Source organism: Neovison vison, chromosome 4 (assembly GCF_020171115.1).
Source record: "Neovison vison isolate M4711 chromosome 4, ASM_NN_V1, whole genome shotgun sequence".
Taxonomy (NCBI): domain Eukaryota; kingdom Metazoa; phylum Chordata; class Mammalia; order Carnivora; family Mustelidae; genus Neogale; species Neogale vison.
In genome coordinates, this window is record NC_058094.1 from 4,603,852 (window position 1) to 4,619,631 (window position 15,780).

Below are 15,780 nucleotides of genomic sequence, written 5' to 3' on the forward strand. Positions count from 1 at the left end.
GTGGATGGGTAGATGGATGGATGGATGGATGGATGGGTGGGTGGATGAGGTCATAATTATTTCCTATGCCTGTGCCCTGGGCAGCACTCACCAGGCTTAGCACTTAGCATGCACACAAACTCATTTATTTCCACAGTGTTATGAGTTAAGAGTTACAAGCTCCTTTTATAAGTTGAGAAACATCTGAGTAATGACATGGCTTACTAAGAGACATGCTGGCCTGAATGATAGCTGCAGGTATGACATTGGTCCTCTACATCCGACAATCACTCTCTTCCACTGTCCTGCTCCTCGATGTCCTGGTGGAAAGTCCTGGCAGATGACTACTTGTGTTTCTTCTACCAGGGTAAGAATGGATCACCGGGATCTCCAGGAGACCCTGGCCCTGCAGGAAGTCCTGTGAGTACCATCCCTAATGTATGGTGGAATCAAGGCAGGCTTTGAAATGGGCATGCTGTCTTTTCATATCACAGATTGTGTGCTCCCTATGCTAGAAGCATCAAGGGGAGAATAAGGGGTTTGAAAGCTGGAAATAGCCTGGAGGCAACAGGATAAGGATAAGGATGTCTTTCAAAGCCTGAAATGCATGCAATGACACACCGGATCTCTGTTGTCTACTGCCATAACCACCCAAAGGTACAAAACCCACCAAGACTAAAAAAATATATATATAACAGGATTGCACAGTAGACATTGCATGTTTTTAGAGGATGGGCAGACAGGGGGACATCTCCAGCCATTCCCATCTCAGACGACAGGGTAAGTGTATGACATGGGGATGATATAGGACGGACTTGGCTGAAGAGGGTGGTCCTAGTGGTCAGGAGGTGGGGGGTGGGGAGATCAGGAAGGAATGATGGGTAGGATCTGTTGGTAATGGAGAGAGGGTGGCATGAGTAATCAGAATCCGGGTCCCTGGATTTGGGATTAGGTCTGGTAGAGGGGGGACATCCTGGGGAAGGTGGTTCTCTGATGGCTTCTGGGGTTGGGTGAGTCAGATCCTGTCCACAAGTTTCCTCCCCTCCCAGGCTTCTTGTATGTTTATTTGCCCAAACTGGCAATTCTGTTCAGAAGACCACCTTTCCTTGGGGTGTGGTGAGTCGAGCAATGAATGCACGAGGCATTGGGCAGACCACTTGGCAAGCCAACTGTCATCATTGTGGAAATGAGGGTGATGGCTCCATCCTGGTTGGCCAAGGACCTTCCTGGCTTTAGCACAGAAAATCCTGCATCCTGGGAAACCCATCCTTCCCAGGCAAACCAGGCATCTGATCTACCCTAGTGGAGATGCCTCTTTCTGTTAGGCCAAAGATGACTACACCAGCAGAGCTGAGATCCTTAGCCCATGTAATGATATTTCTCAGAAGCCGTGGCATGGGCCTGGTCACTGCTGATAAGACCACAGAGACGGGATGGGACAGGGCCATGAGCCTGGCTTCACACCCCATGCAGAGCTGGCCCCAGAAGAGCTGAGTCACACATGCCCGGAAATGCTGGAATAGAAAGGGTCCCCAGAGCTGTTGCCAAAAAGCCATCCTACCAAACCATGAGCCTCGCTGTGCTCTTGGGAATCAGTGTGCTACCTTGCTGGTGGGCTCCTTGGAGAGACCACTCACAGCCGTGTTTCTGCTCAGGGTTTGTCCCATGTTGCTTCTGTTGCTTTGGCTGGAAAGAGATGCATCTAGTCTTGCTGCCGGCCCCACGGTGCTGTCAGCACCCCCAGTAGCCACGCCTCTCCCCGACCCGCTGCCCTCCCAAACAGGAAAGGGGTGTTCTTGCTGTCCATGTCTCGGGTCTTCAGAGTACAGCAGGGTTACGAGGTTTCGGAGTCTCCCTGGGCTGGCCCTTGACCTTGCGGAATCAATGCCTGTTCTCCCTCTGCAGGGCCAGAAGGGCAACAAAGGAGACCATGGCAGCCCCGGACTCCCTGGCTTCCTGGGTCCCCGGGGGCCTCAGGTAAGCCAAGAACTCCCTGGGGGCCAAGATCCCTTGCTCTGTGGGGAGGTTCAAGGGCAGTACGTTTCCCACCATTGGCTGTCCTTGGGTCCCCCGGCTCAGGTGGCATCATGGGCTGTGTGGTCACACTGACAGGGTGGTTGGCAGGCAGGGCTGTGCACTGACCAACACGGGCACTCAGGAGTCGGCTGCATGGGATTCTCCGCTCCACACTCTCTAAGTGTGGGACCTTGGGCGAGTCTCATAGCCTTTGTGCCTGAGCTTTGCCATTATTCAAATGGGGATGTTAGAGCACACTCCTCTGAAGTTCTAGTTCCTCTAGAACTTCAAGGACCCTTCAAAACCACTGTAATTGTGATTGCATTCAGCTGCGGGGTCAGAACATGTGGGTGGGGTTTCCTGAGGCCCCGTGGTCAGTCGGCACTCCAGCTGCTGCTTGAGCCCGGGGCTCCTGCCTAGAACGTGGGACCAGAGATGCTGCCGGGGAATCTTTGCTCGGGTTCTGGGCAGAGGGACACTGAGGGACTCAGACTTGTGCCCCCGAGTTCCAGGTGCATTCTTCATGCCACAGTCCACACCATGGGCTCCTGATCCTGGGCTCAGGGTGGTACATCCCATGCAAGAGTAGGAAGCATACCCATGTTCCGTCTACCTCTTCCAGTTTAATTCTGCCCCCCGAGGGGGCCCCCGACACCCAGCCAGCCCAGCCATTCTAGCTGGCCACCTCTCTGTGGCCCACTTCTACCATGTAGTCCAAGCTGGACAAGGCTCTGGCCACCGGTTTTTACGTGAGCCCATTCTCCGTGGCCCATCTAGAGGCCCGAGCATCCTCTTCCAACCCCCACCTCCCTCGGCCACACAGCAGCCAGCTGCCCACACTTCCAGACTCCCAGCTCCTGGCCTTTGGTCACAGCAACAGCAGACAAGTTTGTGGCAAGGTACAGCTTCTGCTCCCATTTTGCGGATGAAGAAACTGAGGCACAGTGAGCCTGAGGCAGTTATAAGGAAGGTGTCCAAGGTCACAGAGCCAGTGGCTGCAGCAGGGTTTGAACCCGGACAGGCAAGCTCCAGGGCCCAGTGTCCCTGGCGTTTTATTTCACACTCTGAGCCTGCTTCTCGGGAGGACCCCCCACCACAACGAGACGCTCTTGGAAGCCGGGATCCCGGAGACCCTCATGGTAGAGTCCAGCCGTCCCGTTGATGAGGAGCCCAGAACCAGCGGCTCCCCCGCCCACTCTGGGGCCGTTTTGGGCCACCTGCTGCCCAGGCTGACTAGGACATTTGCGATGTCCTTGGTGGGCCGGACCATCGATTGTCGTCTTTGCTGGAACATGACTTGAGTGGAAATGTCTCGGCGACGACGAGCTGGTACCTGACACTTGGTTCTGTCTCGTAGGGAGAGCCGGGAGAGACGGGCGTCCCAGGCAAGGAGGCAAGTATGGCTCGGTCTCTTCCCCTCGACCACCCTTTCCTGTGGGGGATGCGGGAGTGGGGGTGACAGGCTTGGGCTCGGCCGGGTCCTGCCCTCGCTTCGGTGTGTTGCTGTCGCCATGAAGATCCTACCTAGTTTCACACAGGGACCCGCAGATGAGACAACCGGTCCCGGGCACCATGGTGCCAGCCTGTCACTTACCTGGCTGTGGGTCCTGTCCATCAACAAGTCCTGTCAGGGGCCTGTCCGAAGTGTCTCCACTCTGGCTCTCTTCTGTGAGGACCCAGATCCAGGCTGCCATTGTCTGACTCCTGCACGATGGCTCTGACCACCCACAGGCCCCGGGGTCCAGCCTCTTCCTGTCCCCACAGTCCTTGCCCGCCTGCAGCTGCTTGTGGAACACACACGGTCATGCTGCTTCCCAGGCCGGCCTCCCCTCCGCCCTCCCGTGCACTAGCAGGAATCCAGATGCCCTGGCTGTCCACACCAGCCTCCTACAGCCTCTGAGCTCCAGGCTCTCTGGCCCTTCCGTTCCCCGAACAGGCCGAGGGTTCCAGGCTCTCTGGCCCTTCCCTCCGCTGAACGTGCTGAGAGCTCTCCTACTCACCCGGGGCGCTTTTCCAAAATCCCTCCCACCTCTCCCCACCCCTTTCTGTGCCTGACCCGACTCATCCTGAGGTCTGTGCCAAAATGTTGCCTCTGTCGACATTCCTTCACGACCTGAAACAAAGAGGTGCACCCCGCTCTGCTGCTCAGAGCCCCAGATCCCAGCACAGAGTAGGTGGCAGAAACAGTTGATGCGAAACAAAAGACTGAATGGACACGGAGAAAACAACGCTCTAGTTAACCACCTTGTCCGCTCCCAAGCCCGCACGCCCCCTGCGTGAGGAAGACCCCTTCTCACTCTGCGCCTTCGGGTTACTTTCCCAGCTCGGGGAGGGTGGCTGGTGACTCCGTGAGAGCCGGATCCAACGGTCCTGCGTTTGCAAAGGGTTTGCCCCCAGCCCAGCCAGGCTTTCCACTCACGAGCAGATCGCGGGCTCAGTCACCAGTACCTCCCTCCTCCCGCTCTCCGGATTGACGAGAGGGGAGATACCACCAGCTCCCCGCTGTCTAGGAGCAGACCCTGAGTTCTGCCCCGAGCTGACCCACAGTGTCCCCCGTGTGAGCTCCTGCCTCCTTTTGCCCCTTGCACACCACGGCCCCTGGTCGTGTCTCTGTGCCTCCCAACACACAGTATGCACTTTCTCTGGGGCCTTCCAAAACACCTTGTTGTGTTTCTATGAGAGACATAAAAGGGTCTGGCCTGTCTATGAGAATCAGCTGGGCCCACCTCTTGCCCGTGGGCTGTGGGCTGTGAACCCCGTGAAAACAGGGGCTATGAGCGGCCCCTGCATGAGGGGGGTGCAGTGAATGGGGTCGCGGCTCCCTGTGTCAAGCCCCACAGTTGTCTTCTTGAACCAAGTGTATGGTGGGGTTTGGGTGGACACAGCAGAGCCCAGGGGTGGATAAGCACAGGACCTGCCTTCCAGATGCTTATTGTCCAAGGGGAAACACCCCTGCCACCTCGTCCAGGGACAACAGGAGTTACAGGTCAGCTGGTGGCCCGGGGACCCGTGCAGAGGGCAGACGCTGGCCAGAGGGATTAACCAAAGCTCTGCAAAGAGAGGTGGCAGAGGCACTGGGGGGCAAAGTGGGGTAGAGAGAGGTTCAGCCGGGGAGGGTCACAGAAGAAAAGAGGGAGTACCTAGCAGTGGGAGCTACAGGGCCGTGTCCTCCAGCCCCAAAGTGACTGCCTCCGGGAGGGGTGTGTAGTACCTAGTTCCTAGATGCTGGTGGTCAGGGAGGGCTTCCTGGAGGGGAGGCTTGAAGGGCAAGTGGGACTGATGGCAGGCAGAGTGATAGTGATTAGTTGGCTGCCATGCAATTACCCTGGACTGGGTGGTGAGAAACAGACATTTCCCGTGGTTCTGGGGGCTGGGAAGTCCAAGGTCGAGACGTCCGCAGACTATGCCATCCTTTCCTAATTAACCTTACCGGTCCCTGGTCTTGATGCCTGTCTCCCTGTGTCCATCACGGGGCCCCCCTCAGGACCTTATCGACTCCTGAGTACCTCCTGAAGACCCCGCCTGCTAATTTATAGTCACCCTGGGGGTTCTGGCTTCAACATATACATTTGGGAGGGGAAGACATTCCGTGCAGGACAGCGGGGAGTGCACTGCAGGCGGCGGGAAGGCGGGCAGCAGAGGCCAGGAGGGGCAGCAGTCACGGACGTCCTTCTGGTCAGTGGGAGACGAGGTAGCCCAGGCCACAGGGGCTATCATGAGCCCCCATCGAAGTCCACGCCCTGTGGGGGCTCCTGAGTGTGTTTGGCGAGAGGGATCTATCCTGGAAAAGGCAGAGGAGGAATCCTGAAGGGCTGGTTCTGTAAGTCCAGACGCACAGAGGAGGAAGGAGGTGAGGTCTTCCGTGTCTGGACAGACAGAGGGGAGCTCCAGGGGCAGGGGGCGGCTAATTTCCTGGCACACAGGGCTGCAGATAGAGGGCCCTGGTTCCGTGACCATCCTCCTTTGGACTCTTTGCAGGGCGCGCCTGGGAAGCCCGGAGAGCCAGGACCCAAAGGAGACAGGGTAAGTGGGGAGGTAGTTACGGGACGTGACCTTTGCAGGGGGCTCTGTCGCTGGCGGTCAGCGAGCCACAGCCAAGCCCAGAGAACTTGCGAGTCTGCTGCTCCCTGGAAAATCATTAGCCCACAAAAGGATGGTTGTAGTGAATGTTGTTATTTTCCTTTTTTTTTGGACGTTACTTTAAGGAGTAACATCATTGCAATTACAAATTCAAAGGCGAGAGTTCTGAGACGGGTGACAGATTTCCCTCTCTCCCTGTACAAGCGCCTGGGCATGACGTGCTCAGCTCCCAAAATGCCAGCTTGCCAGGAGCCAGATTCGTCGCTGAAGGTGACAGGGGAACAGATTTTTCCCATAATGAATCGCCTTGGCGCCACACTCAGGAAGCCTTTCTTTACATTTCATTCCTCCAAAAAACAACAGGGGGAGTTTTTTTTTTTTGGTTTGGGTTTTTTTTTTTCTCCCCCAGAAATGCCAGTGGGGGGAGGGAGTGTCCTCCAACACTTGTGACAGCTGCTGCTCCCTGTAGAGGAATTGAACATCTCCTTGGCCCACGCCCTTCCATTCGGCCAGCCGTCCCCCGTCTCACACTGGTGCACCCTGCAAATGTCACCGCCACCACCCCCTCCCCCCCTGGCTTGTTTTCCATGGTCCTGCGGAGAATTTATCTCTGCTTTCTTTGCAAGTTGGATGAGGGAGGAGCTGGGTTTCTCTTGCAGACCAGAGGAGACAGAGCATTGGAAGCAGAGTGTCAGAGATTGTCACCCCCTCTGGATCCTCCTTCCTTCGGAGTGACTTGATCCCTCTGCACTCTGGCCCTTGGTTCCTGAGGGTAGACGTGGGGAAGGGGGTTGTGGCTGAAAAGGCATTGAGGATCCCCCACAGCAGTGGCATACAAGTGACCCTGGGAGCTCCGGCTGGCAGCCAGGGAGTTCAGGCCACAAATAAGAATCTCTGCTCTAATACCTAATCAATAAGCGGAGAATCACCCGGTCCTTGTTAAGTGGTTTCGAGGAACACTGCCAGGGAGCTGACGGCTCTTCATCCCTTTACAGTCCTGGGAACATTGAAGTCGGGGACGAGTCCTTTCCCTGCAAAGTGTTATTGAGACATTTAATGAATAGGAAGTTCTGTCCCACAGCTATGATAGGGCCTTGGACTTGGGGAGCACAGAGCACCAGGACCATCACCGACCCCTGATCACTGAGATGACAAAGGTCCCGTGAAACCCATCACATCTGAGAAATTTAGTCAGGACTCGCTCAGATCTGGCTAAATGCATTTTTAAAATTCACCGTCCTTTATTTATTGTTGAAAAAGCAATACAGACCTGCAGTTAACCATCGCACTTTGCAAAAAAGCAGATGCAGTGGAAAAGCAGGGCCTCCTCTACCTTGGTGCCCATCATGGCCGCCGTCCCCTTCCCAGAGTCCTTCGCAGGACGTTTTCCTTCGTCCTCCAGAGTCTGTGCGCGCAGAACTGTGCGGGTGCCCGTGTTATAAATCTGCATTTGCCTTTTGTTAAAGCCCCGGGGCATATCAGACTTTGTCATTTGTTTCTCCTTGATAGGTTGGTCATAGTTTCATGCCTGCTGTCTTCCCTGTCCTTGGCTCTGGGTCACATCCCTGGCCATGCCCTATTTCCAGCTACCATCTTGCTTCCTTCTCTTGTTTCCCCCTACTGCTACCTGCTTACACCCTGAGCTCACCAGTGTGGCCACCTGTCTTGACCCAGCCACAGCCAAGTCTTGCTGGTCACACCCACAGTAGTGCATCAGGCAGAGGACTGGATGGTCCGTTGGTCATCATGGTGAACAAATCATTGATCCAGGTCTTCAGAGTCTGGGTCAGAGATGGAGAGAAGAGAGTCCTGGTCAGTTTATCCCATGTGAGCCCACAAAAGCCGAGAGTAGAGAGCAGGAGGTCACCTCTAAGTGGGGGAGCCTCTGTGGAAAGAATAGCTGTGTCCATCCAGCTGACAGAGCAAACTGGAGGAGGGGCCGCTTGATGGTCAGGCTCAGCAGCCAGCCTTCTCGAGGTGCACACATGAAGCCACACAAACTGGGATTGGAAATCAGACTTCTCATCTTGTCCTCTGCAGACTACCTTTGTGACGGTGGCAGGTGGCTTTGTGTCCAGAGCCCGTGTCCTCACCTGTCTTGGCTCGGAGACACAGGCTTGCCAGGACTGAGGTCTCCCGTCCAGGGCTCCAGGGGAGAGGACCTGGGGGCTGGGGGGTGTGCACAGCTGCAGCGGGCCTGTCTACACTGGATGTTCCTGCCGGGGCCCTGCTCACTGACATGCTGCTTCTTCCCCTCCTTTAGGGAGATCCCGGGAACAGAGGTGACAAAGGACCTCCTGGTGGGAAAGGCCAGCCTGGGGACCCTGGAGTCCCTGGTCACAAAGGCCACACGGGCCTGATGGGCCCCCAAGGACCACCTGGGGAGAATGGGCTGGCCGGGCCCCCGGGGCCTCCGGGTCAGCCAGGATTTCCAGGACTGCGGGTAAGGATGCTTGTGGGGAGGGTCATGAAAGGACAGGCTTGTTTAGTGTTTTTTTCCTCAAAGCATAGTTTATTCTAGTGACAGAACCCTTGTTTTCCACAAACCTGTAACATGAGCACACACTGGAGAAAAAAAGCAGAGCCACCTGGGGTAGAAGTGGTTGGGAAGATGGGTTCTGGCCCCACGTGAGTTCCCCTTCCCCCCTCAGCAGCCCTGTGGTCCCCTGGGGGCTCTCCTGTCCTCAGAGCACGGGTCTGGGTGATCTCTAGTGTCCCTGGCAGCTCTGAGGCCCTGCGGTTCTGTCACTTTCAGGAATCTGGCTCCCAGCCAAGTCCAGGAGGGGGAACCCTGGGATGCAGGACGTGTCCATGGCGCCCGGGTCCTCACTGAGTTCTCCTAGTCCTACTGCTGTGGTAGCGATGGAAGTTCTGGGATGAGCGTGGAAAATGGACCAGAAAAGGGAAACAAACCAAACCAAAACAAACAAACAAAAAACAGAAGGACAGGGAATCCTGTCCTTCTCTTGCTGGGCGCTGTCCCTGGTGCTGGGGCTGCAGCCGGGAGCACGGGGACACCCTCACCCTTGAGGGTGGGGACACTGCCCTGAAGGAGTCAGGCAAGAGGGAGGGATCTGGCCAAGGTGGCGTGAGCGCCGCTCTCACAGATTCCTCTAAGAATCCCATGTCACCCTGTGAGCCCGGAGACAGCACACAGACTCACCAGCGTCTGTGACTCAGGCACCAGGAGGGTCAGGCACTTGGGTAAGGCCAAGGTGAACGGAGCAAGGAAAACCAGACCCGTGGAACTGGGGTGGCCGAGCGGCTGGTCGGGGAAATCAAAGATAATTCCGTGGAGGAGGCTGTCCATGAGTGGCCCCGGAGGTGGATGGGGCTTTGGCAAGGAGAGACGCAGGGCTAGACCTCTTTGGTCAGCGCTGGGGAAATGGCTTCTGCAGGAGGCAGCTACAGCTAAGAAGCGGGAAGGGCGTGGAGAGGGTAGCAGCGGAGGGCTCCGGTCACCGAGTCCAGTAGGAGGATGCTGCCTGCGTGACCAAGGCAAAGGGAGGCGGTTCAGGGTGTGATGGATGGGACCAGGACAATGTGCTACCTGTTGCCTGTGCCCCTCCTGGTTTCCGGAGCCATCAGGGAGGTAAGTAATTCCACCTTCCCTCCCTTGTAGGGGGAGTCCCCCTCTGTGGACACCCTGCGGCGTCTCATCCAAGAAGAACTCGAGAAACAGCTGGAAAGTGAGTAGCCCAGCCGGACACATAAAGGTGTCTTGAGAGCCTGGGAAGCAGTCCCTTCCGCACCCTTCAGTACCTCCCCAGCCCAGTTTGGAAAAGGATCGTGGAGGGCAGCTCACATGTAGAAACAGTGCAGAACCATTATGAATACCGCGTAGGCTCGAGACACACAGACCCCCCCTCCAGAGCGTGTCTTTACCTCCGCCTGCATGCCTCCCATCCCCAGAACCAGCGGTCATTTATTCTGTGCCCTCAGGCCCGAGGAGAGCAGGGATAAATAGTCCTTTCATGGAACTAGCTTCTTTTGAATCGAAGAGTACTGGTTTATTGTTAAATCCCAGTCTTGTATGAGCCTGGTACATAGCAGGTGCTTGGGGAGGGAGCGAGGTCGGAAGGTAGTAGTATCGGCAGCAGGAGGGGCGGGCCGTAGGTCAGGTGGTTTCCTAAGTTCTCACAAGGGGGCTCGTGGAAGGCTCCCAAAGAGCAGGGGGCATGTTTGAGTGTTAGGAGAAGAGATGCCGTGTGATTTACCGGAAGGGGAAGATTGGATTGGTACCCGAGCAGGATCTGTGTGTAGGCAGCAATCCCTCCCCTCACCCACCGCCTTCTCCTGAGGGGAGCTGTCCCCACTTTCCTCTGTGCTAGAAGCTGTTAGGGGAGGGCAGTCATGGACAGTCCATGACAGGGAAGGGGAGGCATCCAGAACTCTCCCAGGACCCAGATGGACCAAACAGGAGGAAGCTGTCACTCATCTGCTCCTGTCTCATGGAGTTCTTTGCACCCACTGTGTGTCAGACTGTGAGTTGGGTCTGGGGACACAGCGTTGGACAAGAGGTCCCCATCCCAGCCCTCTCAGACTGTCCAGGTCAGAATGGCCCCTCTCCACACACAGGAGGGCCCAAGATCATTACCTTCGTGATCAAGATCAACCCTTCGGAGCGTGAGTTGAAGAAAGGAAAGCAACCATGGGCTGGATTGACAGTTGTCGCTGGGCAGGTGCTGTCCCAAGGTCTCCCCCATGGGCATCTCTGAGCTCTGCTTTCTGAGTCTCAAGTTTACCAGAGACAGAGTGGCTTCTGCCCTTGGGGAATTTCTAACCCAAGAGCAGAGATAAGACGCATTTTGAAAAAAATTCAGATGGAGCATCTGCTGGGCGGAGTCCTTTCTTCCAAACAGTGTTTCGAAGAGAAAGCATCCGTTCTACTTTAAGGATGCGGAAATCAGGGCTCCGCGAAGTGAACCCGTTCACTCAGGTGTCAGTACCCACCTGCCGTCTCGTGCAGGAAGACAGGAGGAGGGTGCCCGTGGGAAGCCCATTGCCAGGGCGCTCAGAAGACCCTGACTCCTCTATCTTGGTTTTACCACCAAAACCCCAGGGCCGTGGGCGAGCCCCCAGCCTCTCTGGGCTGAGTCAGCCACCTGCAGGAAGAAGAGCCGGGCCTGACTTCGTGGGACAGTCTCTCCGGGGCCATCAGATGCGCACAGTGTCTCTGGTGCGGTGGAAAGTCATTGGACCTCTGGGTTTTTAGGCAGTTCTGTAGTCTTCCTGTTTTAGACATGTAAGGCTCCTCGATGACATCGTATCCAGCCCTGGGGTGTATTGTATAGATGAGAAAGGTGACTCTCCACGGCTCTGTAAGCCCCTGGGTCTCGGCCCCAGCCTTCCCTTCCCCAGCAGACAATTAGTGGAACTTCTCCTTCTGTTCCCGCCGCCAGTCACGCTGTGGTTGGTGCCACCAGCGTCCACTGAGCGCAGTCTTAGTGCCTCATCTCGCCTGCGTGTCCTCACACCCGCCAGGTGATTCCACGGCCTCCACTCTGCAGACAAGGCCGTGAAGGCTCAGGGAGGTCGGCAGCTCGCCGGAGGCGCTCTGGGACAGGCGAGCTGGCTGTGCTGTGGGGGGTGATCTTGCTGGTGTTCTTCACTGCTTACCGTCTCCCGAGTTCTGAGCTGCACAGTGAGTTCCGGCCCGTCTCCTGTCCATCACCCTCCTTCATGAGCATCTCTGTTTTCCCTCTTCTGCAGCCAGACTCGCCTACCTCCTGGCCCAGAGGCCACCAGCACACGTGAAATCATCTCAAGGCAGACCCGGGCCCCCGGGGCCTCCTGGAAAAGATGGGCTTCCAGGCCGGGCGGGCCCCATGGGGGAGCCAGGACGGCCTGGGCAGGGGGGTCTGGAAGGACCTTCTGGACCGATGGGTCCCAAAGGTGAGTGGGGACCCAGAGGAGATGTGCTTGGCACGGAGGAGGGCTGGAAGGAACCGCGCTCTGGCTGAATGTGCATAATTGATCCCACTCTCCTCCCCGCCCAGCTTGGTAACACTCCGCGTTTGGCATCATGTAATGTTTTTATATGTACAGGAGGATTTCATACTTGACATTTTTGTAGAAATATGCTTCTGCCAGGAGAGCGAACCAGCTCCCTCCCACTTCCCAGTTCTCTCCTAGAGCAGGGGCGACACAAAATGCCCTCTTTCCCCATCTGAGATTAGAGCTGGCTGAGGAGTGGAGTGTGCCATCTCTGGGCACATGGGCCTTTGGACACCAGCTTGAGAATTGAACACAGTGGTTTGGAGCTGTGGCTAAAAGGGCTGCTACTGCTCCAGCTCTCACCTAGATGTCTCACCTGGACATGGGCATTCTGGGCAACAGCAGGGCCATCACTGGGGAGTTTTGAAATGAATGTCCCTTACACCCCCCTCTTTCCACCTGCTGCTTCCTTACTAGTTCTTCATTCATTCATTCATTCATTCCCTGTAATGTTTCTCCTACTAAAAATTCTTTTTCTTGTAACTTGTGTTCAAGTCCCATCTCTTTTGGTTCATAAAACAAAATACATGACCTAGATGTCAAAAAGAAATCATAAAGTGTAGGAAACCTCAGACTCAGACAGAACTGCCCCCATGTGGTAGTTACAGCAATAAATGAGGATGGTCTAAAGTGCTCACAAACTAGCAAAATTTCCATTTAGGTCACAGAAAAATATATGTTGCATAAAGGAGATTTCTGGAAACAACATGGCAAAAAAAAAAAGAATGATGAAAAAAATTTGAGACAGTTTAATCCAATCTGTATAGTACTAACTCAAATACAGTCTTGAGTTTCCTCATAACTCACCCTCATTGTGCTTTGAATAAGAATGTTCTCGGTGCCCTGTTTCATCTCTTCCCGGATATGAGGCTTCCTGCGGGCAGACGTGCGGTTGTACATGCCCGTGGGATCTGGAGTGTTGAGTTTGTTCACTGTTAACACCCAGTTCCTACAAGTCCTAGGGAAATGCTGCGAGACCACGGGACATGTAGGCAAGCAGGAGTGGGTATAGGTGAGCGTGTGTGTGTTGGGGGGAGAGTGTGTGGCTGCAGGGGTGCGTGTGAGTGTGCGCGGGACAGAGTGTGTGGCTGTGCACATCTGTGTGCCCGTGTTTGAGTGTGTCTGTGTGTATGAGTGTGCATATGTATTTGCTAACGTAGGTGTAAATGTGCATTTCTGTGCATATAATTGGGCCCATATGGGCTTGCACCAATGTTGTGTCACTGAGCGTGCATTTAGAAGGTACTCACAGGCGTGTATCTGGATTGAGTGCATGCCTGAGTGTGAGTGGATGTCAACGAGCAGGCAGGACTTTGGGTCCCAGCGTGCAGGACGTGTGAGCCAAGCTGGGCAGGTGGAAAGCTACGGAGCCCCATGCTGACCCTGCCCCTGCTCCTGCTCCCTGGGCCCCTCCCTGCCTCTGCCCTCAGCCTGCGTCCCTCCCATCAGAGGTCACCTCTCTCTCACAGGTGAGCGAGGAGCCAAAGGGGACCCAGGTGCACCTGGAGTTGGTCTCCGAGGCGAGATGGGCCCGCCGGGCATCCCAGGTAGGGAGAGTGTCCAGAGTCTGGGGGTGGGTGGCCTTCTGCCCTGGAATGACGCATCGCAGCACCCCGGGGACAGCTGGGAAGAGAGGCCGGGTTTATCTGAGAGGAGAGACGCTCACGGATTTGTTTTCGTCGAATCTTTCTGAAGCGCCGGCTTCTGGACGGACTCAGCAAACTGTCGTGTAGTCCGTGAGTTGTTGAGGGTCATTCTGTGCAGTGGTCCTGAGGAAAATGGACTTGGGGTCAAATAAGACTGGGGAACCGTGTGTCTCTCGACTCCTTCCCGGTGCTTCTGGATTCGCCTATGCACTGCCCCATAGAACAAATGAGGTTTATTTTGTTTATGGCGACATTTTCTCAACTCACCTGAACATGCAGTCTTCTTTCCCACCACGCACGTGTTGATGCCCCGTTACCATTTCTCAGAATGTATGTTGGGGTTTGCCGGCCAGGTGGCAGGGCGTGGTGAGGGCTCCCTGGGACGTGGGGCTCGGCGGTTGACAACCCAGACAAGGTGGAAAGGTCTCTGGGGCACGGCAATGTGATGGCCCAGGAAAGGGTATGAGCAGAAAGTGGAGGAAATTATTACCAAATTCCACCACACTGAAGTTCCTCTTTTGATTTAATTCTAGTTTATAGGATCACCTGAGGTCATTTCCAAATATGAAACCTAGAGGTCATTCTAATTTTAGTATGTATAACTTCTTGATTTTCCAAATTTCCTGCACAAGATGTGTGTTGCTACTCTCATTAGAGAAGTCAACCAGAAATGCACATTGTGTTTATTTTTAACAACTTGCCTACTTTCCAATAGCTTCTAATATTAAGACTACTTTCCATTCTTCTATTTTTTTTATTTTTTAAAGATTTTATTTTTAAGTAATCTTTGCATCCAATGTGGGGCTCAAAACTATAAGCCCAAGATCAAGACTCCTATGCTCCCCTGACTGGGCCAGCCAGGTGCCCCAAGAATATTTTTTAAATAAGGCAATTCCAAAAAAAAAAAAAAAAAAAAAAAAAGATTAAGAGGCAGGAGAGAAACCGTTTCCAAAGAGGAAATTGAGCATGAGGCTGGGGAATGGCTGCTCTTCAGTGACTCTCCCGGAAGGAGTCTGTGAACTGCCGGTCTTGGGCTTGATCGAGGCAAGACTGTAGATTAAATAATGACTACCAAAGCATTCGTGAATTTTAGAGTTCATGAAATGTCTAAAGATCTTTGTAAGGGGGAATATATACCTTTTGTTTGTTTCTTTTATAGGGAGACTCAGATTTTCTAACATGGAGACTTAAGAGGTCATAGGGTTAGCCATACACTTAGCAATGAGCTTCCCAGTGGCCAAAGCAAAAAGGGACATAGATTGATTATATGGGGTATCTTCTCTGAGGATGTTTGTAGTCCTGAGCTCACACCGGTGGAAGCCATGAGACCAGGGCTTGCCTGCCCCAGAAAGATCCTAAACACCTTCTGTTCTTTTTATTTTTTGTTTCTTCTTGGACCAGGTCAACCCGGGGAACCTGGCTATGCGAAAGACGGTCTCCCCGGGGCTCCGGGCCCTCAAGGGGAGACAGGACCAGTGGGACACCCCGGTCTCCCGGGCCCACCAGGGCCCCCTGGCCAGTGTGACCCCTCCCAGTGTGCCTACTTCGCCAGCCTTGCTGCCCGGCCTGCTAACGTGAAGGGCCCCTAGAAGATTCCAGAATGCCAGGAGGCGGTGGTGGATTTCTGAAACTTGAACTCAGAGCCTGATAAGAAGCCAGAGGTCTTGAAACATTACAGCCACGAGTCTTTTTTCTTGATTTTATCATTTGTTTTTGTCTTATTTTCTTGAGAGACCTCAACATTATTAAAACCAACAGATGCTGCCGGTCGGTCAAATTATTATTAATATTATTATTGTTTATTATTATTGTTATTGTTATTATTATTATTATTTCATATAATAATGCTCCGCGAGTTTTCTCCTCTCTTCTGAAGCTGGGAGAACTTGATCATGGGGCACTGGGTTGTTTCTTGGTTCTTCTGACAGCCCCCATGTGACACAGAGCTGCCCATTCTAAGGAAATTTATGGTGCTATGAAACCCTAACCAGACACTCGCCAGAATTACCTCTTTCCTCCAAAGGAAACAGAGAAAATGAGGCAGAGGGTTTTTTATTCTTGG

The 15,780-nt window shown here is 54.4% G+C and overlaps 1 protein-coding gene across 1 annotated transcript in view; it reads left to right on the plus strand.

Annotated features, from left to right (window-relative positions):
* COL22A1 (collagen type XXII alpha 1 chain) overlaps window positions 1–15,378 on the plus strand; it is a 219,148-nt gene extending 203,770 nt beyond the window's left edge. The window contains exons 55-63 of the mRNA XM_044247081.1: window positions 346–399; window positions 1,885–1,956; window positions 3,353–3,388; window positions 5,974–6,018; window positions 8,339–8,518; window positions 9,698–9,764; window positions 11,788–11,970; window positions 13,542–13,619; window positions 15,120–15,378. Of these exons, the coding sequence (XP_044103016.1) occupies window positions 346–399; window positions 1,885–1,956; window positions 3,353–3,388; window positions 5,974–6,018; window positions 8,339–8,518; window positions 9,698–9,764; window positions 11,788–11,970; window positions 13,542–13,619; window positions 15,120–15,307 (903 nt within the window). The 3' untranslated portion in view covers window positions 15,308–15,378. The remainder of the gene's footprint in view (window positions 1–345; window positions 400–1,884; window positions 1,957–3,352; window positions 3,389–5,973; window positions 6,019–8,338; window positions 8,519–9,697; window positions 9,765–11,787; window positions 11,971–13,541; window positions 13,620–15,119) is intronic.
* Window positions 15,379–15,780: the final 402 nt, after the last annotated feature.